This window comes from Pristis pectinata, chromosome 9 (assembly GCF_009764475.1).
Source record: "Pristis pectinata isolate sPriPec2 chromosome 9, sPriPec2.1.pri, whole genome shotgun sequence".
Lineage (NCBI taxonomy): Eukaryota > Metazoa > Chordata > Chondrichthyes > Rhinopristiformes > Pristidae > Pristis > Pristis pectinata.
This window is the reverse complement of record NC_067413.1, coordinates 213,039-239,805: the sequence shown is the minus strand read 5'-3', so window position 1 is coordinate 239,805 and position 26,767 is coordinate 213,039. Positions and strand designations below refer to the sequence as shown.

The following is a 26,767-nucleotide window of genomic DNA, read 5'->3' as shown; positions in this document are numbered from 1 at the left end:
CATGTCCCTACCTTAGAAATGAATAGGCTTACCCATAGCCCTCTATTTTTCTCAGCTCCATGTACCTATCCAACAGTCCTTAAAAGACCCAATCGTATCCGCCTCCACCACCGTTGCAGCCCATTTCACGCACTCACCACTCTCTGAGTAAAAAACTTACCCCTGACATCTCCTCTATACCTACTCCCCAGCACCTTAAACCTATGTCCTCTTGTGGCCACCATTTCAGCCCTGGGGAAAAGCCTCTGACTATCCACCCGATCAATGCCTCTCATCATCTTATACACCTCAATTGTCCCCCCTCATCCTCCGTCGCTCCGAGGAGAAAAGGCCGAGTTCTGTCAACCTGCTTTGATAAGGCATGCTCTGCATTCCAGGCAGCATCCTTGTAAATCTCCTCTGCACCCTCTCTATGTCTTCCACATCTTTCCTGTAGTGAGGCGACCAGAACTGAGCACAGTACTCCAAGTGGTGTCTGACCAGGGTCCTATATAGCTGCAACAATACCTCCTGGCTCCTACAATTGATGAAGGACAATACACCATATGCCGCCTTAACCACAGAGTCAACCTGCGCAGCCACTTTGAGCGTCCTATGGACTCGGACCCCAAGATCCCTCTGGTCCTCCACACTGCCAAGAGTCCTACCATTAATACTATATTCCGCCAACATACTTGACCTACTAAAATGAAGCACTTCACACTTATCTGGGTTGAACTGCATCTGCCACTTCTCAGCCCAACTTTGCATCCTATCTATGTCCCTCTGTAACCTCTGACAGCCCTCTATACTATCCACAACGCATCCAACCTTTGTGTCATCCGCAAGCGCTCAAACTGGTTCCTCTATTGATTCATCTTTCCATGTTCACTCTCCCACCTGCTCCCCATAACCTTTGATTCCCTTCCTGATTAAAAGTCAATCTCATTCAACATTGAATCTTTTCAGCCTCCAGAGCTTCCTAGGACAAGTAACGCTGACCCTTTGAGAGAAGGAGGGGAAGTTTATACCCCACTAAGAATTCCCAGATCCATAATTAGAACATCGAGTGGCTATGTAAACCCATAAGCCGTTTGAGGGGTGGGGTGGCTCTGTCAGTAGAAGAAAAGAAATCAAATTCTTAGCAAGAAGTGACATGGGATCAGAAGATGTAGAATCCTTGTGGGTAGAGTTAAGAAACTGCAAGTTTAAAACAACCCTGATGGGAATTATATACAGACCTCTGAATAGTAGCCAGGATGTGGGGTACAAATTACAACAGGAGATAAAAAAGGCATGTAAAAAGGCCAATGTTATGGTGGTCATGGGGGATTTCAATATGCAGGTAGATTGGGAAAATCAGGTTGGCACTGGATCCCAAGGGAGGGAATTTGTAGAATGCCTACGAGATGGCTTTTTATTACAGCTTGTGGTCAAGCCCACTGGGAAGAGGCAGTTCTGGGTTTGGTATTGTGCAATGAACCAGATTTGATCAGGGAGCTTAAGGTAAAGGAACCCTTAGGAGGTAGTGATCATAATATGATAGAATTCACCCTGCAGTTTGAGTGGGAGAAGCTAAAATCAGATGTATCGTTATTACAGTTGAGTAAAGGTAACTACAGAGGCATGAGAGAGGAGCTGGCCAAAGTTGATGGGAAGGGGACCCCAGCAGGGATGACGGTAGAGCAGCAATGGCAGGAGTTTCTGGGAGTAATTCGAAAGACGCCGCATCAGTTCATCCCAAAGAAGAAGATGCCTTCTAAAGGGAGGATGAGACAACTGTGGCTGACAAGGGAAGTAAAAGCAAAAAAGAGGGCATACAATATTGCAAAAGTTAGTGGAAAGCTAGAGGATTGGGAAGCTTTTAAAAACCAACAGAAGGCAACTAAAAAGCAATAAGGGGAGAAAAGATGAAATATGAAGGTAAGCTAGCCAATAATATAAAAGAGGATACCAAAAGTTCTTTCAGATATATAAAGAGTAAAAGAGAGGCAAGAGTGGACATCAGACTGCCGAAAAATTACGCTGGAGAGGTAGTAATGGGGAACAAAGAAATGGCAGACGAACTGAATAGGTACTTAGCATTAGTCTTCACTGTGGAAGACACCCGCAACATGCCAGAAAATTCGAGAGAGTCAGGGGGCAGAAGTGAATGTAGTCACTATTACTAAGGAGAAGTTGCTTGGGAAGCTGAAAGGTTTGAAGGTGGATAAGTCACCTGGACTGGATGGACTACACTCCAGGGTTCTGAAAGAGGTAGCTGAAGAGATTATAGAGGCATTAGTGGTGATCTTTCAAGAATCACTAGAGTCAAGAACGGTTCCGGAGGACTGGAAAATCGCAAGTGTCACTGCACTCTTTAAGAAGGGAGGGAGGCAAAGACAAGAAATTATAGGCTAGTTAGCCTAACTTCAGTGGTTGGTAAGATGTTAGAGTCCATTATTAAGGCTGAAGTTTCGGGGTACTTGGAAGCACATCATAAAACAGGCTGAAGTCAGCATGGTTTCCTTAAGGGGAAATCTTGCCTGACATGTCTGTTGGAATTCTTTGAGGAAGTAACAGGCAGGATAGACAAAGGAAAGTCAGTGGATGTTGTTTACTTGGATTTTCAGAAGGCTTTGACAAGATCCTGCACATGAGGCTGCTAAACAAGATAGGAGCCCACGGTATTACAGGAAAGGTAATAGCATGGATAGAAGATTGGCTGACTGGCAGAAGGCAAAGAGTGGGAATAAAGGGGGCCTTTTCAGGTTGGCTGCCGGTCATTAGTGGTGTTTCGCAGGGGTCGGTGTTGGGTCTGCTGCTTTTCATGTTGTATGTTAATGATCTGGATAACAGAATTGATGGCTTTGTGGCCAAGTTTACAGATAATACAAAGATGGGTGGAGGGGCAGGTAGTGTTGAGGAAGCAGGGAGTCTGCAGAAGGACTTGGACAGGTTGGGAGAATGGGCAACGAAGTGACAGATGGAATACAGCATAGAACATAGAACAATTACAGCACAATTCAAGCCTTTCAGCTCACAAAGCTGTGCCAAACATGTCCCTACCCTAGAAATTACTAGGTTTACCCATAGCCCTCTATTTTACTCAGCTCCATGTACCTATCTAACAGTCTCTTGAAAGACCCTATCATATCAGCCTTCACCACCGTTTCCGGCAGCCCATTCCACGCACTCACCACTCTCTGAGTAAAAAAACTTACCCCTGACATCTCCTCTATATCTACTCCCCAGCACCTTAAACCTATGTCCTCTTGTGGCCACCAGTTCAGCCCTGGGGAAAAGCCTCTGACTATCTACCCTATCAATACCTCTCATCATCTTATACACCTCTATCAGGTCCCCCCTCATCCTCCGTCTCTCCACGGAGAAAGTGTAGGGAAGGTGATCTTATGAGAACTTATACAATCCTTGCGAGTTCCCGTCATTCCCGTCAACTCCCCCCAGATTCTACCACTCACCCACACACTTGGGGCAATTTACTGTGGCCAATTAACTCACTGACCCACACATGCTTTTGGGATGTGGGAGCAAACCAGAGCACCTTTAGCCCCTGGAGCAGGTCCCACAGATTGGAGGGCGGCAAATGTATCCCCACTATTTGGAGTGATAGAGGACAGGTACTGGCCCTTCAGCCGACCATGTCCACGTTGACCATTGATCACCCATCTACACTAATCCCATTCACCAACTCTTGGTCCATAGTCTTCTGTGCCTTGGCAATTCAAGTGCTTGTCTGGATGTCTTAAATGTTGTAACAATACCTGCTTCTAACACAGTGTCCCAGATTCCAACCACGCTGCAGGCTTTCTCAGACTCCTAAACCAGTTCCCCTTGCTCTAAATCTATGTCCTATGTTTTTGACACCTCTGTAAAGTCTCAGAGTCGCACAGCACAGACACAGGCCCGTTAGTCCACTGAGGTTTTAAGGTGAGGAGGGAAAGTTTGAAACTGATTAACAAAGCAAGATTTTGTTTGACACGGTGTGGTGGTGTCTGGGACTCGCTGCCAGGGGAAGTGGTGTAAACAGATACAATAGTAATGTTTAAAAGCCATTTAGGCAGGAATGGAGGGATATGGACGATGAGGAGGCAGATGGGATTAGCCTGAATTGGCACCATCATTGGCACAACACGGTGGCCAAAGGGCCTGTTTCTGTGACGTAGTGTTCTGTGAGGAGACTTTTCCTACCATCTACCCTGTCTTTGCCCCACACAGTTTCGTACACTTCACACAGTTTCGTACACTTCACTCAGTTTCCCTCAGTCTCCAAGCAAGTCAAACCCAGCCTGTCCAGTCTCTCCTCATAACTGAAACTCAATAACGGGTATTCCACTTTGAATGCTGTCGAGGGGGATGACCTACAGGGATCAAGCAGCAGAAGCCAGGTCTCTGGCACGGGGACTGGTCCTGCTGCTCAGAAGGGAAGGGAGGAGAAGAGGAGGGCAATAGTGATAGGGGACTCGATAGTCAGGGGAACAGACAGGAGGTTCTGTGGACATAGAACCATAGAACAATACAGCACAATACAGGCCCGTCGACCCACCATGTTGTGCTGACCTTCAAACCTCTCCTAAGACTATCTACCCCCTTCCTCCCACATATCTTAAGTTCCTTCATATGAGTAAGAATCCCGGATGGTTCCCATCCCCCTTACAAACTAGTGTAAACCCTCCTGAACCACACTAGCAAACCTGCCTGCAAGGATATTGGTCCCCTTCGAGTTCAGGTGTAACCCATCCATTCTGTACAGGTCCCACCTTCCCCAGAAGAGATCCCAGTGATCCAAAAATCTAAAACCTTGTCCCCTGCACCAACTCCTCAGCCGCACATTCATCTGCCATCTCCTCCTATTCTTACCTTCACTATCACGTGGCACTGGCAGCAATCCTGAGATTGCTACACTTCCGGTCCTGTTCTTCAGCCTCTGCCTAGCTCCCTAAGCTCGCTCTGCAGGACCTCATCCCACTTTCTACCTGTGTCATTGGTGCCAACATGTACCACGACTTCTGGCTGCTTTCCATCCTGCGCAAGAAGGCTGTGGACCTGATCAGAGACATCCTGGACCTTGGCACCTGAGAGGCAACATACCATCCTGGATTCCCGCTCATGTCCACATAACCTCCTATCTGTTCCCCTGACTATCGAGTCCCCTATCACTATTGCCCTCCTCTTCTCCTCCCTTCCCTTCTGTGCAGCAGGACCAGTCCCAGTGCCTGAGACCTGGCTTCTGCCGCTTGATCCCTGTAGGTCATCCCCCTCAACAGCATTCAAAACTGAATACGTGTTATTGAGGGGAACAGCCTCCGGAGTCCTCTGCACTGTCTGCCTGTTCCCTTTCTCTTTCTCTCCCCTGACAGTCACTCATCCATCTGCCTCCTGGACCCTAGAAGTACCTGCTTTAAGGGGGGTGACTGCCTCCTGATGCACAGCATCTACATAACTCTCTCCCTCCCTGATGCTGCGCAGTGTTTGAAGCTGCAACTCCAGCTCATCAATTCTGAGCCGAAGTTCCTCCAGCCTCAAGCACTTACTGCAGATGTGGTCACCGTGCACCACAGCAGGGTCCACTAGCTCCCACATCAAGCAGCTGCAGCCCTCCATCTGAACTACTTTTTCCCTACCTAGTTGTTTTCTATTTAAAGGTTATAACAATAACAGTTAAAGCTTACCCTTACTTACCAGCTACTCACCAGTGTTGTTGCAGATGGCCTCCGCCTCTTGATGCCTCAGAGAATAATAGATGTGGAGCTCACCTTGCCCTGTTACTGCCTAAGCCCATTGAGCCAAAGCCCAATCACCCTGCTACCTCTCACTCCGCTGCTCACTGGATATGGCGGTCTTCCTTTTAAATTGCTTGCGCGCTACCTGCTGACGTCACGCGCCTGCGCAGTCTTGCCCCACTATCCCCGATTAGTTAAAAAAAACACTTAGCTGCTCCGAAGTCCAAGGCCGATTCTCTCGCCGAAATGAAATGAAATGTTGCCTTAGTGATCATCCCTCCTGTAATCATATCCAAGTGTATGTGACAAATGGTGAGGATTCCATCACAGTCCCGGGGATTCATCACTGCCCACAGGCTTCTAATTGCAAAAATGACCTCCCTCATCACCCACTGCCTCCTCACACCAACCATTCTTTGATCAAATTTGCCTCAGATCCCATTGGTTTCTGGACCAGTTTCCCATGTGAAACCTTATCAAAGGCCTTACTGAAGTCCATGTAGACTCCCTCAGCCACACTTCTCTCAGCAACACATTTTGTTTCCTCTATGAAAAATTCAAATAAATTGGTCAAACGTGGTGAGACCACACCTGGAGTATTGTGTCTGGTTTTGGTCACCCTGTTATAGGAAAGACATCACTAAACTGGGAGGAGCGCAGAGAAGATTTATGAGGATGCTGCCAGGACTTGAGGGCTTGAGTTACAGGGAGAGGTTGGGCAGGCTGGAACTTTATTCCTTGGAATGTAGGAGATGTAGGGGTGACCTCTATAAAAGTGTGTAAAATCATGAGGGATATAGATAGGGTGAACAAACATAGTCATTTTCCCAGGGAAGGGGAACTAAAAACTTGAGGGCATAGATTTAAGATGAGAGGTGAAAGATTTAAGAGGGACCTGAGGGGTAACTTCATGCAGAGGGTGGTGATATATGTTATGAGCTGCTGGAGGAAGTGGGTGAGGCAGGTACAATAACAACATTTTAAAGACATTTGGATAAGTACATGGATAGAAGGGGTTTAGAGGGATATGGGCCAAACGCTGGCAAATGGGATTAGCTTTGTGAGCATGAAGGGCCTGTTTCCATGCTGTATGACTCTATGATGTCCTCACAGTAAAGCCATGCTGACTCTGTGATTAGTTCCTACCTTTCCAAGTATAGAATTTATCCCAGAAATGTTTCCACCAACTTTCGTACCAAAGGCCTGCAGTTCCCAGGCTCACCCCTGCTGTCCTCCAGTCATCTGTCAGCTCACCCGTGGCCAGGGAAAAATTAAATGTCTCTGTCAGGGTCCCAGCAATCAACCCTTTTGCCTGCCACCGCAGTCTGGGATACATCTCAATCAGGCCCTGAGCATTTGTCCAGCTTTTAGCCTGATAGGGCACCCATACCTTCTTTTTAATGCAACGTGTTCTCAAGTTTCACTGTAACCACCCCCCCCCCCCCCCCCCCCGAAATCTCTGACTACAATGTCCTCCTCTGTAGTGAATACAGGTGAGAAGTATTCATTGCTTGTCCATATCCTCTGGCTCCACACAACTTGTCATTTTGGTCCCTAATAGGCCCTACGCTTTTCCTGGTTGTTCTCTTCTCCTTACCATAAAAATGCTTCGGGATTTTTATTAACCAGTGATATTTCACATCCCTCCCCCACCCCTTTTTAAGTACCACCTTGCCTATACCTCATTTGAAGATCCTTCTAGGGCATCCTCCCTCATTACTACACGGATGGATTCCTCAATCAATATTGCATTGCAATCATCTCTTTTAATTCCCTCCCACCACCACCCTTCACATCTGAAGATTCTGGACCCTGGAACATTGAGATTCTAGTCCTGCTCTACTTTCAACTACAGCCCTGTGCTGGCAACAAAATCATATTCCTCAGTGCTGATCAATCCTCAGTTCATCTGTCTTATTTGTCAGACTCTTTGCATTAATATAAATACAGTTTAGCTGTGTGCACCTCCCAACCATCTTATCACCTCCATGTCTGCTCTGCCTACTGGACTGACTTAGTATCCCTTCAATATTTGACTGTCTGGTTCCTCACCTGCTCCCTCTCCGGGGCCTCACCTGGTTCTTTACCTGCTCCCTCGCCGGGGCCTCACCTGGTACTTTGCTGGGGCCTCACCTAGTTCTTTATCTGGTCCCTCGCTGGGGCCTCACCTGGTCCCTCGCTGGGGCCTCACCTGGTACTTTGCTGGGGTCTCACCTAGTTCTTTATCTGGTCCCTCGCTGGTCCCTCACTGGGCCCTCACCTGGTCCCTTGCTGGGGCCTCACCTGGAACCTCACCAGGTTCCTCACTAGGTCTTCACAGGGTTTGTGCAGCACAAGGGTCTGAATAGTTTTGCAGGACTTTACCCTCACTTCATTTATTCCAGGCTGTCGGTGTCCCGAGAACCTTTTCCTTCAGGACCAGCACTGTGTGAACATCACCATGTGTCGCTGCCATCAGAACACTGAGAGCTACCAACCCGGACAAGTTGTCTTCATCAATGATTGCAGTCGCTGGTAACAAAGTCTGCTCATCTTGCCCTGTCAAGAGTGCTCTCCAAGGAACTCATACCGGGCCTGTCCAGCCTCTCCTCGTAACTGAAATGCTCAGTCCCAGGCGACATCCTGGTGAATCTCCTCTGCACCCTCTCCAATGCAATCACAAACTCCCAAACTGTGTTGACTAAAACTGCACACAGTACCCCAACTGTAGCCTGACCAGGGTTTTAGAAGTTGTCCCATTACCTCCCTGATCTTGCACTCTATGCCCTGCCTAATGAAGCCAAGTATCCAAATGCCACCTTCACCTCTTTATCTACCTGCACTGTTGCCTTCAAGGTTCTTTGGATTTATACACCAAGGTTCCTTTGTTCCTCAGTACTCCCCAGGGCCTTAATATTCATTGTATATGTCCTATCCTTATTAGTCCTTTCAACATGCATCACCTCACACTTATTGGGATTAAACTCCATCTGCCATTGCTCCGCCCGGTTTACCAGCTGATCAATACCGTTCTGTAGCCTGAGACTATCCTTCCTCACCATCAGCTCCATCAACGTTAATGTCATCTGCAAACTTACTAATCATACCGTCTATATATACATTTAAATTGTTAATGAATCTAACAGCAAGGGTCCCAGCGCTGATCCCTGGAATACACCACAGCTGAAACTTTTCAGAACTCAATAAATTCCAGTAGGATACTAGTGGATTGGAAAGCTGAAGATGTGACTCCTACATCAGAAAGGGAGGGACATAAAAAGAAGGAAACTATTGTCCTGTTAGTTTACGTGTGCAGTTGGTGAGATGTTGGATTATATAGTCGGGAAAAGGTAGATAGTTATGTAGAAAAGATTCATGCAATTAAACCGTCAATATGATCTTATGAAAGGAAAATCCTGTTTGACAAATTTTCTACAGCTCTTTGAGGATGTAACAAGCAGAGTCGATAGTCAAGGGGACCTGTAGGTCTAGTGTATTTGGATCTGCAGAAAGTAAAAGGTTGGTGCATGGGATAACAGCTAAATGTTGGAGGAAGTGTGTTACCAAAGGAAGACTGGTCATCACACAGAAAACAGAGAATTGGCATCAATGGGCAGGCACGGTAGTGCAGCGGTCAGCGTAACAGTATTACAGCGCCAGCGACCCGGCTTCAATTCCGGCTGCTGTCTGTAAGGAGTTTGTACGTTCTCCCCGTGTCTGCGTGGGTTTCCTCCGGGTGCTCCGGTTTCCACCCACATTCCAAAGACATACAGGTTAGGAAGTTGTGGGCGTGCTATGTTGGCGCCGGAAGCGTGGCGACACTTGCGGGCTGCCCCCAGAACAGTCTACGCAAAAGATGCGTTTCACTGTGTGTTTCGATGTACATGTGACTAATAAAGATATCGTTTGTTGATGATGCAAAGATAGGTGGGAGGCCAGGGATGTCAAGGGGACAAAGTGTAGGCGAGGTCCATAGATTAATGAAGGCATTAATAGAGCCACCGTCCGCCACCAAGGAGTCAATTGGAAGTGATAACATCAAACCTTTACCCAAACCCTTTAACCCCAACCCTAACACTGTCCACAACACCACCACTTACCAAATCCACCCATGGACCCTGACCCTGGCTCTCCCTCAGTATAATGCAAGGATATGCCTTCTCCACCTTCTCATGTTGAGGTTGTAATGAGCAGCATGGAAAGTGGGAACAGTGGATGCAGTGTATATGGACTAACATAGGCCTTTGTGAAAGTATAAACCAAATTTTGGTATTGGTTTATTATTATCACTTGTACTGAGGTCCAGTGAAAAGCTTGTCTTACAAAATGATCGTACAGGTCAATTCATTACACAGTGCAGTTACATTGAGTTAGTACAGAGTGCATTGATGTAGTACAGGTAAAAACAATAACAGTACAGAGTAAAGTGTCACAGCTACAGAGAAAGTGCAGTGCAATAAGGTGCAAGGTCACAACAAGGTAGATCATGATTAGAGCATTGGAAATTAGAGCATGTGTGATTGTGTTTAGAAGAATGAAACCCACAAAGAGTGTCTCAGGATCTGATGCAGCAGTGATGTTTCCTCTGGCTGAGGAGTCTAAACTCAACTAAACTCAAACTAAAATATTGCAGTGGCCATTTGAGACGGATGAGAAGAAATTTCTTCACCCAGAGGACGGTGAGTCTTTGGAATTCTCTCCCTCAGAGGGGAGCCTCAGCTTCTATATTAAAGACAGAGGTCAATGTATTTTTTGGATATTGGGGGAACAAAAGGATCTTCAGAAATGTGGTACTGAGATAAAAGATCAGCCACGATTTTACTGAGTGGCAGCACAGTCACGTGAGGTCGAAAGGCCTGATCCTGCTTCTGCTTGATGTTAGAACAAATAGAACTGCTCTTCCAACAATGCACACTTTCCTTTGGGAACCTTAAACACTCCAACAGAATCACAGTTTGGAGTGAATTAGGGCAAGTAAAAACAGACGGTGGCCAATAAAGACCTGGGCCAAATGTAAAGTGCCAATCCCCAGTAAAGCTGGGGAGAAAAATAGCAAACAAGACAGGGGCCTATCTGCAGCCTGCAAATTAACACTCTGACCCTAACCCTGATCTGATCCCAACCATAACAGCTTTCCCTTGACACCAATGCCATCCCCTCCTAAGCAGCCATTATACTTGTGCCTTGCTGAGTGAGGTTGATGTGTGATGTTCTGTTGAGCTAACGGCTGATTTCTGCCAACAGTGTCTGTCACCTCGGCCACCTGACCTGTGATGATTCACTTTGTCCCACTGATTGTGGTTGGTCGGCTTGGTCACCGTGGACACAGTGTTACCCTCGATGTGGTGTTGGAGTTCAGGAGCGATACAGGTTTGAACAATGCACAGCAAATAATGTTATGCACAGTTGAAACGTGACATCCCAGTTCTTACACTCATTGCCTTGGCCTGTGAAGGCAAACATGTCAACTGCGTTCTTCATTTCCCTGTCTACTTGTATCACTATTTTTAGGGAACTGTTGACTTGCACCCTAAGGTTTCTCTGTACTCTCTGTTGTCTCATTCCCATCTCAATTTACTCTATTCACATTCTTGTTTGGAGGTTTGGATGGTCTGATCAAGTTCGACGTTGCAAAAATTCCACAGGATAGATATTCCTCCCGACAAGTAGGACTTGTTCAGACCCTCTGTATCCGGACTGAGTGCATTGGATCCAGGCAGTTCCCCAGGGATGTGTTCTTTTGCTTCGTCGTTGTTGTTGTATAATGACAGTGTACCCTGTTGCCTGACCCTTACCCAATCCTGTGTGTTCACTCCCCAGGTCTCCAACAAATCCCACTGCCTCAAACAATGGTGCCCCCTGTGTGGGGGACAGTGTGGGTGTGCAGGGCTGTTACACAACGTGTGGCTCAGGTAAGAGCCCCTCACTTCAGAGAGTGGTTGAACCAAGGTGTACCGTCCATCAAAATCTGCCCTATCCCCAGCAGATTGTGTGTTGCTCCAGACTCCAGCATTCTGCCATCTCCTGTGTCCCTATTCCCACACCTGGCTGGCTGTCACTATGTCCTTCTGGCCCTCAGTCACTCCCTCTCTCTCCATCTCCATCATTCCCTCCCTCCTACTCCCCCCTCCCCCACATATCATCTCTGTCCCTCTCCTTCCCTGGCTCTCACCCTCCCTCCATCCCTCCCTCTTACTCTTCATTCCATTTTGCTCCCCCACCCCTCTGACTCTCTGGTTTCATCTCACTCCATGAATCACTCGTTCTCTCGCACTTTCCTGCCCCTTCTCTTGTATTCCAGATATTTAGACCAATCTCACTGTCTCTGCTGTCTGCCTCTATCCCGTTGGTCCTCCCTCTCTGTACATCTACGTCTTTCTCTGGTGCCTTTCTTTGTCTCTCACACTGTGTGTTTTATTTGCTGCATTGTTCTCTCCATCTTTCCCCTTATTCACTTCCCTTCCAACTCCGTCCGTTGCCTCCTCATCCTTCCCTCCCTCTGCCTCTCCCTTGCTCCCTCCTTCTCACCACAGTTTTATTTCTCTCTCCTGTGGTCTGCTCAGATGCTGGGGTCTCTGTCCAAGGCTGGAGTGAGTGGTCTTTGTGGTCACCCTGCAGCCGGACCTGCTTCCATGATGTGGATGAAGTTTCCTTGAGGAGGCGGTTCCGAGAGTGTCATGGTCCTGGTGGTATTGAGGCCGGCTGCCCAGGGAAAAGTGTCCAGGAGGAACAGTGTGTGACACAGCCCTGTGCTGGTGGGTTCTGTACCGGAGTGTAGGCACTGGTCAGGGCTGTGTGTGCCGTGAACGTGTGCACGGCTGGTCATTGTAGACAGGCACATGCTCGTTAGCTGGTGCTTAACAATTGTGAGAGTGTGGGCAGGTGAAGAGCTTGTGTAAGTGTGCAACAGGATAGTTGTTAAAACCCATGCAGGTGGGGAAGGAAGGATGGGAGGGAGAGGTGGAAGGAGTGATTGTGTGAGAGAGGGGGGGAGGGTTGGATAGGGTGATTGGGAGAAGAGGGAGGGATGAATGGGGAGGGAGGGAGGGATGATTGTGAAGGAAGGGATAGAAGAAATGATTGGGAGGGATGATTGGGGAGGGAGGGATATAAGTGATTGGGAGGAGTGGGGAGGGAGTGATTGGGAGAGAAGGAGGGATGGGGAGGGAGTGATTGGGAGAGAAGGAGGGATGGGGAGGGAGTGATTGGGAGAGAAGGAGGGATGGGGAGGGAGTGATTGGGAGAGAAGGAGGGATGGGGAGGGAGTGATTGGGAGAGAAGGAGGGATGGGGAGGGAGTGATTGGGAGAGAAGGAGGGATGGGGAGGGAGTGATTGGGAGAGAAGGAGGGATGGGGAGGGAGGGAGGGAGGGGTGGAGAGCGAGGCTGTTGTGAACCACTGCCTGTTGCTCCACCATGGTTGGTGGCTCTGTCTCTGGGCTGTTTCACGAGGGGCACTGTGTTTTGTTTTCCAGTGCCAGGGCGGTGGAATCCCTGGAGTCACTGGTCCAAGTGCAGTTCCCTCTGTAATTCTGGAGTCCAGACCAGAAATAGAAGCTGCATGAATCCAGTGGCAGGTGACGGAGAAGCCAAGTGCGTGGGACCTCACATCCAGACACGGGACTGCAACACCCAGCCGTGTGACAGTAAGGCAGCCTGCATCAAATTGTCAGATCTTGAAGTGATTGAAGACCACAGATTATTGAACTGCAATAACTAGAGAGGGCATTCGTTGTGTCCTTGTCTTTCCTTCAGAGATAACCAGTGTTGTAAAAAGAATAAGAAGGTAAAGAGGGTGAATGAAAATATTTTGGCAAGTAAAATCAAGGAAAAGCAGGTGGTTGCTGGGGAAAACGTCACGGTGGAGTGTGTGGGGCCTTTGGGAGCAGGAAGGTCACAAGGGTCAGAACACGTAGCCATGGTTCTAAGTGAATACTTCACCATAACAAAGTGCCACAGACATTTTAATAAACTGGTAAATTGGTTTGTTAATTGTCACATGTACTGAGGTACAGTGGGAAAACTTTGCTTTTTGTTCACACTGTGCTAATAAACCTTTCTTTTCTTTTTCAATATTTTTATCAGTTTTCAAATTAATACAGATTGATATATAGCATCAATATTTATACATGTAATACAAAGAGATCAGAATAACGATCATGGCATAGATCATAAAGAACAATAAAATATAAAAAAATCTGTAGATCCAACAATCTCTTAGTAAATGAATATAATATAAAAGAAAGGAAGGAAAAAGATTTATTATATAAATTAAAAGAAAGAAAAAGAACCCCAAATCAATAAGAAAAATTATAAACAATATAAACTAAACTAAACTGAAAAATTGCAAAAAAAAAACAAACAACAAAAAAAAAGAAAAAAACTGGGCTAAAATTTCTCAGTAGAAACAGAGCATTATTATGTCGTCAGCTCCGTTCCTCTAAGTTGGAAAGTTATTGAAAGGGGATCTTCTAATAAACCTGGTCAGAGACAACAAAAGAGAATAAATTACCAGAGTGAGATAAAATACCCATCCCAGACTCTTAAAGGAAGCAGGGGAGACCATAAGATATAGGAGCAGAATTAGGCCATTTGGCCTATCGAGTCTGCTCTAGCCCTTCAATCATGGCTGATTTTTTTTTCAAACCCATTTTCCTGCCTTCTTCCCTTAACCCTTAATCCCCTTACCAATCAAGAATCTATCAATGGCTTGGCCTCCACAGCTGTCTGCGGCAATGAATTCCACAGATTCACCACCCTCTGGCTGAAGAAATCCCTCCTCATCTCAGTTAAATTTAAATTTAAATTTTATTTACGGCATGGTAACAGGCCCTTCCGGCCCAACGAGTCCGCGCTGCCCATTTTAAACCCAAATTAACCTACCCGTACATCTTTGCAATGTGGGAGGAAACCCGAGCACCCGGAGGAAACCCACACAGACACAGGAGAATGTACAAACTCCTTACAGACAACAACGGGAATCGAACCCTGATCGCTGGCGCTGTAATAGTGTCGCGCTAACTGCTATGCTACTGTGCCGTCCCTAAAGAGACGTCCCTTTATTCTGAGGCTGTGCCCTCAGATCCTAGACTCTCCCACTGAGAGGAGAGGAGAGTTCTCTCCGAGTCATTTCCTAGTGCTCTGTGGCTACAGGAGGGGTCTGGAGGGCTGGAAGACAGGTCAGGTTAGTCAGACACACCATCCCTTAACCCAGGCTAAATTCAGTGGAAGGTCAGTGGGCTGAAATAAATCAACATTCAGGTAGTGCAAGTCAGTCAGTCTGACAATCAGCCTGGATTGAGGGATGGTGTGTCTAACCAACGTTTAAGGAGGCAACACGTGTATTTGGTGAAGTTCCTTGGATTTTAGCAAAGCTTTTGACAGGGTCCCACATGGCATTTGATAAGGAGAGGGAAAGCCCATGGAAAATGATGCTGGATTCAAACTTGTGCCAAATGGCCAAACGATCCATTTTGCTTAAATGGAAGGATCCAATACCCCCTACTACTTTTCAATGGTTCTCTCAAACTATATCATGTTTAAACTTGGAAAAAATTAGGAGTGGTACTGTTGATCCTTTGCTTAAATTTGAAGATATTTGGAGTCCATTTATTCAATATTTTCACATGATGTAGATCCCCTTTCAATAACTTTCTAATTTAGAGGAACGGAACTGATGACATAATATTGCTTTGTTTCTACTGAGAAATTTTAGCCCAGTTTTTTTTTCTGTTTTTGTTAGTTTTTGTTTTGCAATTTTTCAGTTTAGTTTAGTTTATATTGTTTACAATTTTTCTTACTGATTTTGGGTTTTTTTTTCTTTTTTTTAAATTTATATAATAAATCTTTTTCTTTCCTTTCTTTTATATTATATTCATTTACTAAGAGATCGTTGGATCTACAGATTATTTTTATATTTTATTGTTCTTTATGATCTATGCCATGATCGTTATCCTGATCTCTTTGTATTACATGTATAAATATTGATGCTATATATTAATCTGTATTAATTTGAAAACTAATAAAAAGATTGAAAAAAAACTTAGGCTGATGTGGGAAAGTGAAAGTAGTTGGATAGACAGGGCCTGATTAGGGACAGTCAACATGGCTTTGTGTGTGGTAGGCCATGTCTAACCACTCTTAGCATTCTTCGAGGAGGTTACCAAGAAGGTCGATGAGGGAAAGGCAGTGGATGTTGTCCACATGGACTTTAGCAAGGCCTTGTCCTGCACAGGAGGCTGCTCCAGAAGGTTAACTCGCTTGACATTCAGGACAAAGTAGTCAATTGGATTCAACATTGGCTTAGCAGGAGAAGGTTGAAGATGGTAGTAGATGGTTGTCTCTCTGACTGGAGCCCTGTGACTTGTGGTGTGCCACAGGGATCGATGCTGGGTGATTGTTGTTTTTCATCTATATTAATGATTTAGATGATAATGTGGTGGAGCGCATCAGCAAATTTGAGGATGACACCAAGATTGGGGGCGTAGTGGACAACGAGGAAGGCTGTCAAAGCTTGCGGCATGATCTTGACCAGCTGGGAAAATGGGCTGGGAAAATGGCAGATGGAATTTAATGCAGTCAAATGTGAGGTGATGCACTTTGGGAGGACAAACCAGGGTAAGACTTACACAGTGAATGGTGGGGCTCTGAGTTGTGCGGTAAAACAGAGGGACCTGGGAATATAGCTCCATAGTTCCTTGGAATTGGTGTCACAGGTAGATAGGTCGTAAAGGGAGCTTTTGGCACTTTGGTCTTCATAAATCAGGGCCTTTAGGGGATGTTACGTTGTTATAAAAGATGCTGGTGAGGCTGAATTTGGAGTATTATGTGCAGTTCTGGTCACCTACCTACAGGAAAGATATCAATAAGCTTCAAAGAGTGCAGAGAAAATTTACAAGGATGTTGCTGGAACTTGAGGACCTGAGTTATAAGGATAGGTTGAATAGGTTGGGACTTTATTCCCTGGAGCGCAGGAGAATGAGGGGAGATCTTATAGAGGTATACAAAATTATGAGGGTTTTAGATAAGGTGAATGCATTCAGTCTTTTCCCCTCAGGTTGGGTGAGACTAGAACTAGAGATCAGAGGTTTAGGGTGAAAGGTAAAATATTTAAGGGGAATCTGAGGGGGAGCTTCTTCACTCAGAGGGTGGTGCGAGTGTGGAACGAGCTGCCAGCGGAAGTTGTAGATGCTGGTTAAAGTAACATTAAAGAGAGGTTTGGATGGGTGCATGGATGGGAGGGGTTTGGAGGGCTATGGTCCAGGTGCAGGTAGATGGGACTAGGCTGAAGATCAGGTCGGCATGATGGACCAAAGGGCCTGTTACTTTTCTGTAGTGCTCTATGACTCTATAATTTCAGATTCCTAAATCTTACATATGCTTCCTTTTTCATTTCGACTAAGTTTGCAACATCTCTTATTATCCAAGGTTCCCAAATCTTGCCATCCTTGTCTTTCTTCCTCACAGGAATATGTGGGTCCTGAACTCTAACCAACTGGTCTTGAGGTGTCAGGGATGGATTTTCCCAATAACACGTGCTCCTGATCCACTCTCCCCAGATCCCATTGTTGTTATTATCCCTCTCCTACTGGTCCACTTGCCCCTGAGGTCCGGTCTTGTCCTTCTCCACAACTACCGGTGTGGTGTTTGTCTCACTGGGGCAGCAGGCTCTGCCTGCTGGAGAGTCGGATCGTACAGCAGGGAAACAGGACCTTTGGCCCATCACACCTTTGCTGACCTTCTCACCCATTTCCCACGTTAGGACCGTGTCCTTCTCTTCCTTGTCTAAGTGTGTGTCTGAATGTCTCTGAAAAGCAGTAACTGTATCGGATTCACCGCCTCCCCTGGCAGTGAGTTCCCGATATCACCCCCTTTGTGTGAACAAACTACCCCTCAGATCCCTTTTAAATCTCCATCCTCTCACCTTAGACCTCTGTTCCCTAGCCTTAGACACCCCTACTCTGGGCAAAAGACTCTGCCTGTCCACCCTGTCTGCACCTCTTATAATTTTATAAACTTCTATCAGGTCTCCTCTCAGTCTCTGCCGCTCCAGGGGAATGGTGGGCGGGATGTGGGGGGTGGGATATCTCACTGGGGGATGGGGGGGTGGGATGTCTCACTGGGGAGGGGTGGGGGGTTGGGATGTCTCACTGGGGAGGGGTGGGGGGTTGGGATGTCTCACTGGATAGGGGTGAGGGGGTTGGATGTCTCATTGGCGTTAGGGGTTGGGTTGCCATGACCTCTCCCATCTGCATCTCCTCTGACTCCCTGTTCCTGTTTCAGAGCTCTGTCCGGAGGGAATGACGTACCGTACTGCGGAGGAGTGTCTCCAGTCAGGGGGAGCGTGCCCCCGGGCTTGTCAAGACCTGGCAGCTGATGTCGAGTGCACCACTCAGTGTTACGACGGCTGCTACTGTGTGCAAGGCTTGATGCTGCAGAACGGCTCCTGTCTCACCCCGCAGGACTGCAGCTGCTTCCATGAGGGTCACTGGCTGCCCCCTGGTCACAGCCTTCCCCGGGACCCCTGTAACAACTGGTACGTGTCAGACCCAGCAGTGGGGCAATGTTCCATCTTCACTGGGATAAACACCTCCCCTCAGCCCCAATCCCCCTGCCTCAGTCTCACTCCCAGTCCCTACAGCATTACACTCTCAGCTGCTGCTACAGCATGTTTTGTCTGTCCCATCACACACTCCCGGGGTCAGACACAGGGTGAAGCTCCCTCCGCACCGTCCCGTCACACACTCCCGGGGTCAGACACAGGGTGAAGCTCCCTCCGCACCGTCCCGTCACACACTCCCGGGGTCAGACACAGAGTGAAGCTCCCTCCACACCGTCCCATCACACACTCCCGGGGTCAGACACAGAGTGAAGCTCCCTCCGCACCGTCCCATCACACACTCCCGGGGTCGATCACAGAGTGAAGTTCCTTCTACACTGTCCCATCACAAACTCCCGGGGTCAGACACAGGGTGAAGCTCCCTCCGCACCGTCCCATCACACACTCCCGGGGTCAGACACAGGGTGAAGCTCCCTCCACACCGTCCCGTCACACACTCCCGGGGTCAGACACAGGGTGAAGCTCCCTCCGCACCGTCCCGTCACACACTCCCGGGGTCAGACACAGAGTGAAGCTCCCTCCGCACCGTCCCGTCACACACTCCCGGGGTCAGACACAGGGTGAAGCTCCCTCCGCACCGTCCCGTCACACACTCCCGGGGTCAGACACAGGGTGAAGCTCCCTCCGCACCGTCCCGTCACACACTCCCGGGGTCAGACACAGGGTGAAGCTCCCTCCGCACCGTCCCGTCACACACTCCCGGGGTCAGACACAGGGTGAAGCTCCCTCCGCACCGTCCCGTCACACACTCCCGGGGTCAGACACAGGGTGAAGCTCCCTCCGCATCGTCCCGTCACATACTCCCGGGGTCAGACACAGGGTGAAGCTCCTTTCATACCGTCCCATCACACACTCCCGGGGTCAGACACAGGGTGAAGCTCCCTCTGCACCATCCCATCACACATACTCACAGGGAAGGAACAGCACTGGTTCAACACAGAAACAAGAGTAGGGGCTTTGAGTACAAGTGTAAGTCGTGTTGCAATTATTTGACACCTCCCCCCCCTACCCCCATACCCTTTTGGAACTGCATCCTCTAATAAACATTGCCTCGTCATTCTTCCTACCAAAATATAACTTCTGGTCAAAGACCTGAACCCTCTGCTAAAGGGGCACATTTTCTGCTGTCTGTGTCTCTGCCGATCACTTAATCAGTCTCCTTGGCTCAACACTGACCGTGGGCTATGCTGTCAGCAACCCAGCTTCTACCACTCCTCAGTGTATTCCAGGTACTCGACCTCTCTGGCTGAAAAAAATGTCCCCCTCAGATTTCGAGTAAGGGGGAAGAGATTTAGAGGGGTTCTATGTCCTCTACCTTCGATACGGGAAATGTTTCCTGCAGTCTAACCCATCTTGGCTCATCACTTCCTTCCATCCCGTCCATCTTCACGGTGTTCTGCATCAGGAAGGCTAATGGTATCATTAAGGATGTCGTCCATCCAGGCCATTCCCTTTTCTCCCTTCTGGGAGAAGATACAGCAGCTTGAAAGCCCGGATGACCAGACTCGAATCGCCTCTTCCCCACTGCTCTCAGACTCCTGAACCAATCACCTCCCTCACATCCCCTTCCCAGTGGTGCTGACACATTCTTAGACTCTTAACTCTACCTCTCTCAGTTATTCTGTTATTGTCACGTCAGCATTTCATTTTGCACTGCTATAGATTGCACTGCTGTCTTTATAGAAGCTACTGTCTTTGGGGGCTGCAGTAGGTCTATGACGAAGGTCATTTAGGGTTATTGTACTGATCTCATTCTTTTCCTTCCTGCCTATTAACCTGAAGAATGTTCAGTCCCCAGTCTTAATCAACTTCCAACCACTTTTGCATCTCAGCTGTCAGATCAAACAATTCACCTGTCTTGTTACAAATGTTAGATGCAGCCTTTAAAGACCAGTTACTTTTGGCTTCTCCAGATTAGGAGGAACAGCAGGTTCTGAAGATTGTTGGTCAGACAGCTTCAGATTCAGCAACACAGGATGAAGCCCAGTTGCTCCCACCCATGCCCTGATTCACTCTGCCTCATTCCTGGTGTGTGCCCCTCCATTACAGTCGTACTTGGAGCATTGCTGTGAGCCTGAGCTCTCCCACTCTGTTGTTTTTCATTGTTGCTGTTTTGTTGCAGTACCTGTCTATCTGGAGTAATGGTGTGTGGGATCGAGCCCTGTGCAGGTACTGACCAAAGTAACTGGATTTTCAGTGTGACTGAGTGTAATGTTACATGAAGTTATAACATTTCCCCCAATCCTCTTCCTGCACTCCCCACCTTTCACTTCATCCCTCTGGCCTTTCCCCTGCACCCACCTCTCGCCCCTCTCCTGTCCCTTGGCATCTCTATTCTTCACAACTCCTCCCACTCTCCCCCTCCTACAACTTGCTTCCCTCTCAGTTCCCTCATCCTCCTTTCCCCATTGTCCCATCTGCCCTTCCCTCCAACTGCCCTCTGCCCCTACCCATACCCCCTATCCCCCCTACCCCCACCACCACTGCCCTGGTTATCCATGCTGCTCTGACAGTCTTTGTCCAGTGGTTCTCCTGGTGTTTTCCAGTGGACTGTGGCTGGAACCAGTGGACGGCCTGGAGTTACTGCAGTAAAACCTGTGACGTTGGATCCAGACACCGGTACCGATTGCCCACACCCTCCGGTGGTGGCGGCAGAGACTGCCAGGGCCCCCAGATGGAGACCGACCACTGCAGCCTACAGCTCTGTGACGGTGGGTAGGAAGAACCAATTAGAGATTTGGAATTGCTTTATTATTGTCACATGTTGCTACTTGTTGCAATGGCGCATGCAATTGGGCTGTTAATAGAACCTCTGCCTCACAGCTCCGAATGCGACCACAGAAACCCTTGAATGTGGAAACCCTCAGCAGGTCGGCCAGAATCTGTGGAGTGGGGACTGGAGTCGAGATTTCAGGTTGATGAACTTATGTCAGGACTTGGGTCTTCAACCTGAAACATCAACTCTGCTTCCCTTTCGATGGACCTGCTGATCTTTCTTTCGCACTGCACTGATCTGGCTTGGTCTAGTGATCTGTTCTTATTTGGGAAGGAGGATAAGTGGCCCCCACTCCAGGGCTAACTCTACTTAACTGTGTGTTGAAGTAGCTCTAATTGGCTTCGTTGCTCCCCACCTTTCCCAGATGTGTGGAGTGACTGGGGGCCCTGGTCTGAATGTTCAGTGTCTTGTGGAGCGGGGTTCAGGAATCGGACGCGATCGAACGCTTCCTCGCAAGGCAGTCAGCTGATGAGTTGTAACCTCCACCCATGTGGTAAGTTAACTGACCCCCAAGTGGGTGTGACTCAGAGAAATGGGCATTGGAGAAATACTGGTTGGGGGAGGAGTGTCAGGGGGTGGGTAATGTGACGGGTGGAGAATGGTGGAGGTGAAACCATGTGTGGGTCACTCCTGCTGTTGTAATGTTACTGTGCTAATGGAGGTCTGCAGTCAGTCACTTATCCCAGCTTTTATGGCTCTGATGTTTACAGGAGAGTCCCCTTCCAACTGCTCTGATGGGATGGTGTGGCAAGATTGTGCTGGTGGAATTGTGACGTGCACAGAGCTCAGGGCGAACAATGTGTCCAACAGGAGATGCAGTCCTGGGTGTTTCTGCCAAGAGGGGCTGGTACTACAGGTGAGCAAGCGAATCCCTTGTTTTGATTCAGCAGGAGGCTGGCATTAGGAGTTGAATAGGAGAGGATGTGGCTGATGAGGCGAGTAGATGATAGGGTTGGGTTTGAGTTCTTTCCAGTTGCCAGAGCTGCAGGATGTTAGATCCAGCTGTCGATATGTTCCAGGATGGTCTGTGCATTCCCACTGCTGAGTGTCCGTGTATCGAAGGAGGAAAGATTTATCGTCCTGGAGCCAGTGTGGTGAGAGGATGCAACACCTGGTGAGTGGAAGTTTCTCTTCCTGTTGGGGACCCTTAGTAAACACAGTGGGGAAGTGGGAGTAGTGGGGAACTGCCCCCTCACCTTGGAGTAGGGTGGGACACAGGGTGGGGACCAGGTCCTGTTGCTGTGCCCGGGTCAGTGTTTGTGTCTCTACCTCTTTCTAGGTCTCTGTCTCTGTCTGGATCTGGGCCTGTGTCTGGATCAGTGTCTGTGATTGGGTCTGACAACCTTTACAGATAAATATATATTCTCTGTCCTCAGCTATTGCCTAAGTGGCCAGATTGGAAACTGCTCGCAGCTCCTGTGTGACGGTGAGGAACCTCTCTCTCTCGATGTAAACCACTTGCTCTAAAGAGACAAGCCAGGTCATGAGCCCGTGTTCAGTGTGACTTGCGCAGAACCACAGAAGATCCCAAACACTTTCCCCACCCAATGTTTTCCAAATCTCAACCACAGAGAAAGATTTCAGCCCTTCCTTTGCTGCACTGCCCAGGAGGTTGTCAGACCCCCACCCTCCACCCCCCCTGCTCCCCCAGAACCTGTGAAACCCTGACCCAGGTGGCAAGGCTTTGACCCGTGGTCCTGCCCTTGTCGACTGTCAGTACCCCCCAAACTCCTCTCTCACAACCCACAGCTTCACTTTCCTATTTACTGTGACCCCCCACCCCCCCACCAACTGGATCCATAACAGCACTCCCCCCTTGGACAGTGACCCCTCCTCTGGCTTCTGTCCTCTTCCACACCCTCCCTTATAATCTATTTCCTCACAGACCCCTCTCCCATCCTAACACTGCTCCACTGTCTGACCTTGAACCTCTGGTCCCCCCTCTGCCACTCCCTAACTCCCCAAATGTCCCACTCCCACTGTCTGACCCTGAACCCCCTGATCCCCCCTCTGCCACTCCCTAACTCCCCAATTGTCCCACTCCCACTGTCTGACCCTGAGCCCCTGATCCCCCCTCTGCCACTCCCTAACTCCCCAAATGTCCCACTCCCACTGTCTGATCCTGAGCCCCTGATCCCCCCTCTGCCACTCCCTAACTCCCCAAATGTCCCACTCCCACTGTCTGATCCTGAGCCCCTGATCCCCCCTCTGCCACTCCCTAACTCCCCAAATGTCCCATTCCCACTGTCTGATCCTGAGCCCCTGATCCCCCCTCTGCCACTCCCTAACTCCCCAAATGTCCCACTCCCACTGTCTGACCCTGAACCCCCTGATTCCCCCCTCTGCCACTCCCTAACTCCCCAATTGTCCTGCTCCCACTGTCTGACCCTGAGCCCCTACTCCCCAACTGCCCCGCCGCCTGACTGTGGACACCCCTCATCCCTCCGGCCTACTCTAACCCCACCCTCCCTGCACCTTGTCCCTTCTCTCAGACCCTGATACATAAAGTACATTGATGTGGAGATTAACCAATGTTCTTCTTTCATAGTGAATGGTCATTGGTCAACTTGGTCTCCGTGGAGTGACTGTTCCACTTCATGTGGAGGAGGAGAGCAACATCGATTCCGATTCTGTTCAAACCCCCCTGCCTCTGGCAATGGTCTGCCCTGTGCTGGCCCTGAACAGGAAGGTTCTCCCTGCAACACACAGCCCTGTGCCAGTGAGTGCGAGCAACGGAGGGGAGAGGGAGGCCTAAACAGGAGGGGAAGGGGTATCCAGAGGAGGAGAGGAATAGAGATCAATGAGACGAGATTGTGAGGCAGGTGGAGTATTGGGGGAGCGGGAGAGATCAAAGGGGCAGGGATCGGAGGCACTGATTTGGGGCAAGGCACAATGATGGACGACATCAGTGAGGGGGAGAGAGGGATTAGACCAGACAGAATATTATTGTGTAAGGAGTGAGGAAGGGATGAGATTAGACTGGGTGGGATACTAAAGGGTTTGAGAGTGAAGGGAGAGTGGGAATAAATGTGGTGGGATGTGAAGTGGTGGAGGGGTGTGTCCTTGCAAGTACAGAGTCATTCCATTGATCGGTGAATGTGAATCCTGTATGATCTTTGGACTGGAGGTCTTTGCCATTCCCAGTTGGAGTTTGGGATAAAGGTCTCTACTCTGCTAAATGCTGATCGGTTTAATTTCTAATTCCTTTTCTTGTTGAGGGTGTTTTTGTTCAAGTGATGCTGAGCTAACTCATTGCAGGATCTGGGCATTGGGGTGACTGGGCCTTGTGGACAGACTGCTCACGGACCTGTGGGGAGGGTGTGCGATCTCGCAGCCGAGTCTGTGACAGCCCGGCTCCGCAGGGTGATGGAGATTTCTGCGTGGGTCCAAGTACCGCAGCCGAATTGTGCTCCAAAGGGCAGTGCCCAGGTAACGGTCTGAGGGGAAATGGAAGCACTCAGCAGGTCAAGGGTCATGTGGGGAGGGAAGGGGAGTTGATGGGCTGTGAAGTCCACAAAGGTGACCCCAAGATTCCACCTGTTTGTCACTAAAATTCTCCATCCACTCTGTCTTTGGCCACTTACACTGTCTTAACAAAGTCCAACATGAACACAGGAACTTCTCTTTGTCTTGGCCTGCTGCAGCCCTCAGGACTCAAACACCAAACTCAATACATCTGTATTCTCAGAATTACAATGTCCTCAGCACAACATGCCCTTCCACCTATTTTCATGTGCACGAGATTGAGGAGCTTGTATGTGGGCAAGTCACAGAGAGATGTAAGAGCAACAGGGCCCAACATTAACCGCTCTCACATCAGCCTGGCCAGTTGTGTCACACATTGGAACTGCAGGTTACATTTCTGCCATTCCAATGTGTGACAACTGGCCAGGCTGATGTGAGAGCAGTTAATGTTGGGCCCTGTTGCTCTTACATCTCTCTGTGACTTGCCCACATACAAGCTCCTCAATCTCGTGCACATGAAAATAGGTGGAAGGGCATGTTGTGCTGAGGACATTGTAATTCTGAGGATACAGATACTGTAGATTGAATGAGTGGATGAAAAGCAAATGGAGTTTAATATGGGGAAGTGTGAGGTTTTGCACTTCTGTAACGTGAATCAGGTGGATTATTGTCTAAATGGGGAGAGACTGCAAGTGAGTGAAGATCAGTGGGATCCAGGTGTTCTAGTGCATGAATCACAAAAGGTTTGCAGGTGGGTTCAACAAGTAGTTAAAGGCAAATGGTATTTTGGGATTTATTTGCTAAGGGGTTGGAGTTTAGAAACAGAGAAGTTTTGTTACAATTGTACAAGTGTTGGTGAGGCTCCACCTGGAACACTGTGCACAGTTTTGGGTCTCTTACGTAGGAAATGATAAAGTAGCATTGGAGATAGTTCAAAGGAGACTCATTACACTAATTCCTGGGATAAGAATGTTGTACTGTAAGGAAAGGCTAAATGGTTTGGGGTATTCCTTGGAGTTTAGATGAATGAAGCATCCTTCAACATTTAAGATTGTAAAGAGGCTTGACAGGGTGGATGTTGGGACGTTTTCACTACTGGGAGAGTCTTGAATAAGTGGTCTCGAACTACTAGATAAGGAGCAGGTCATTTAAAACTGAGGTATGTAGAAATTTCTTCTCTCAGCAGGTGGTGAATCTCTGGAATTCTCTGCCCCCAAGGTAGGAGAGTTTTAGAAGGCTATGGGCCAAAGGCAGGCAGATGGGACTGGCTCGCTTAGCAACACTGTAGACATGGACGAGTTAGGCCAAAGGGCTTGTTTCCATGCTGTATGACTGTGATAGTGGAGGCCAGATTATCAGTGGAGATGGAAAAATATTTGAAAGGTTGAAAGATGAAAGGATTTGAGTGCTATAGAGAACTGGCACAGAGGAGAGGTTGGGGTCAGCACGGATCATCCATGATCATATTGAATGGTGGGACAGATTTGAGGGGCCGAATAGCTTACTCCTGTTCCTATTTTACAGTGTACCTGTACTCCTCCGTTCTTGACTATTGGGAGGCCTGATATCGTTTCCCTTCAATATTTGACTACACCTCCCCCTCAATTGCACATTTACTCTGTGCCCCATTCCCTTGACAAATTAGTTTAGATGCTCCCCAGTAGCACCAGCAAACCTCCCTGTAAGGACATTAGTCCTGCTTCAGGTCAGGTGCAGCCTATCCCACTTGTACAGGTCCCACTGTCCCCAGGAACAGTCCAGTGCTGCAGTCCTCCCTCCTACACCATCCCATTAGCCGCATGTTCATCGGATCTATCATGCTGTGCCGAGACTTGCATGCGGTACTGGAAGTAATCCAAAGAGTACAGCCTCCCAGGTCCAGCTGTTTAACCTTTGACCTAGCCCCCCCCAATTCATACTGCAGGGTCTCATCCCTCTGACCCATGTCGTTAGTCCCAGTGTAGACTACACCTCCAGCTGGTTACCTCACCCGTTTATAATGTCCCATTACCTCTTTGAGGCATTCCTGACTCTGGCTCTAGAGAGGCAACACACCATCCAGGAACCTCATTTGTGGCTACAGAGATGCCTGTCTGCTCCATTTACAATCAAATTCTCTATCACTACAGATCTCCTGGACTTCCCCACCCCTTCCGTGCAGCAGGACCAGCCACAGTGCCACAAACTGGGCTGTGCTGCTTCCCCCAACACTGTCCTAAACAGTATG

At 48.5% G+C, this 26,767-nt stretch overlaps 1 protein-coding gene across 1 annotated transcript in view; it reads left to right on the top strand.

The window, feature by feature from the left end:
- Positions 1-26,767, top strand: part of sspo (SCO-spondin) — a 358,698-nt gene that overhangs the window by 131,744 nt on the left and 200,187 nt on the right. Inside the window, 12 exon segments of the mRNA XM_052023421.1 lie at positions 8,087-8,216; positions 10,926-11,051; positions 11,502-11,593; positions 12,245-12,436; positions 13,156-13,326; positions 17,963-18,215; positions 20,422-20,468; positions 20,846-21,010; positions 21,786-21,968; positions 22,427-22,501; positions 23,624-23,794; positions 24,334-24,504. Of these exon segments, the coding sequence (XP_051879381.1) occupies positions 8,087-8,216; positions 10,926-11,051; positions 11,502-11,593; positions 12,245-12,436; positions 13,156-13,326; positions 17,963-18,215; positions 20,422-20,468; positions 20,846-21,010; positions 21,786-21,968; positions 22,427-22,501; positions 23,624-23,794; positions 24,334-24,504 (1,776 nt within the window).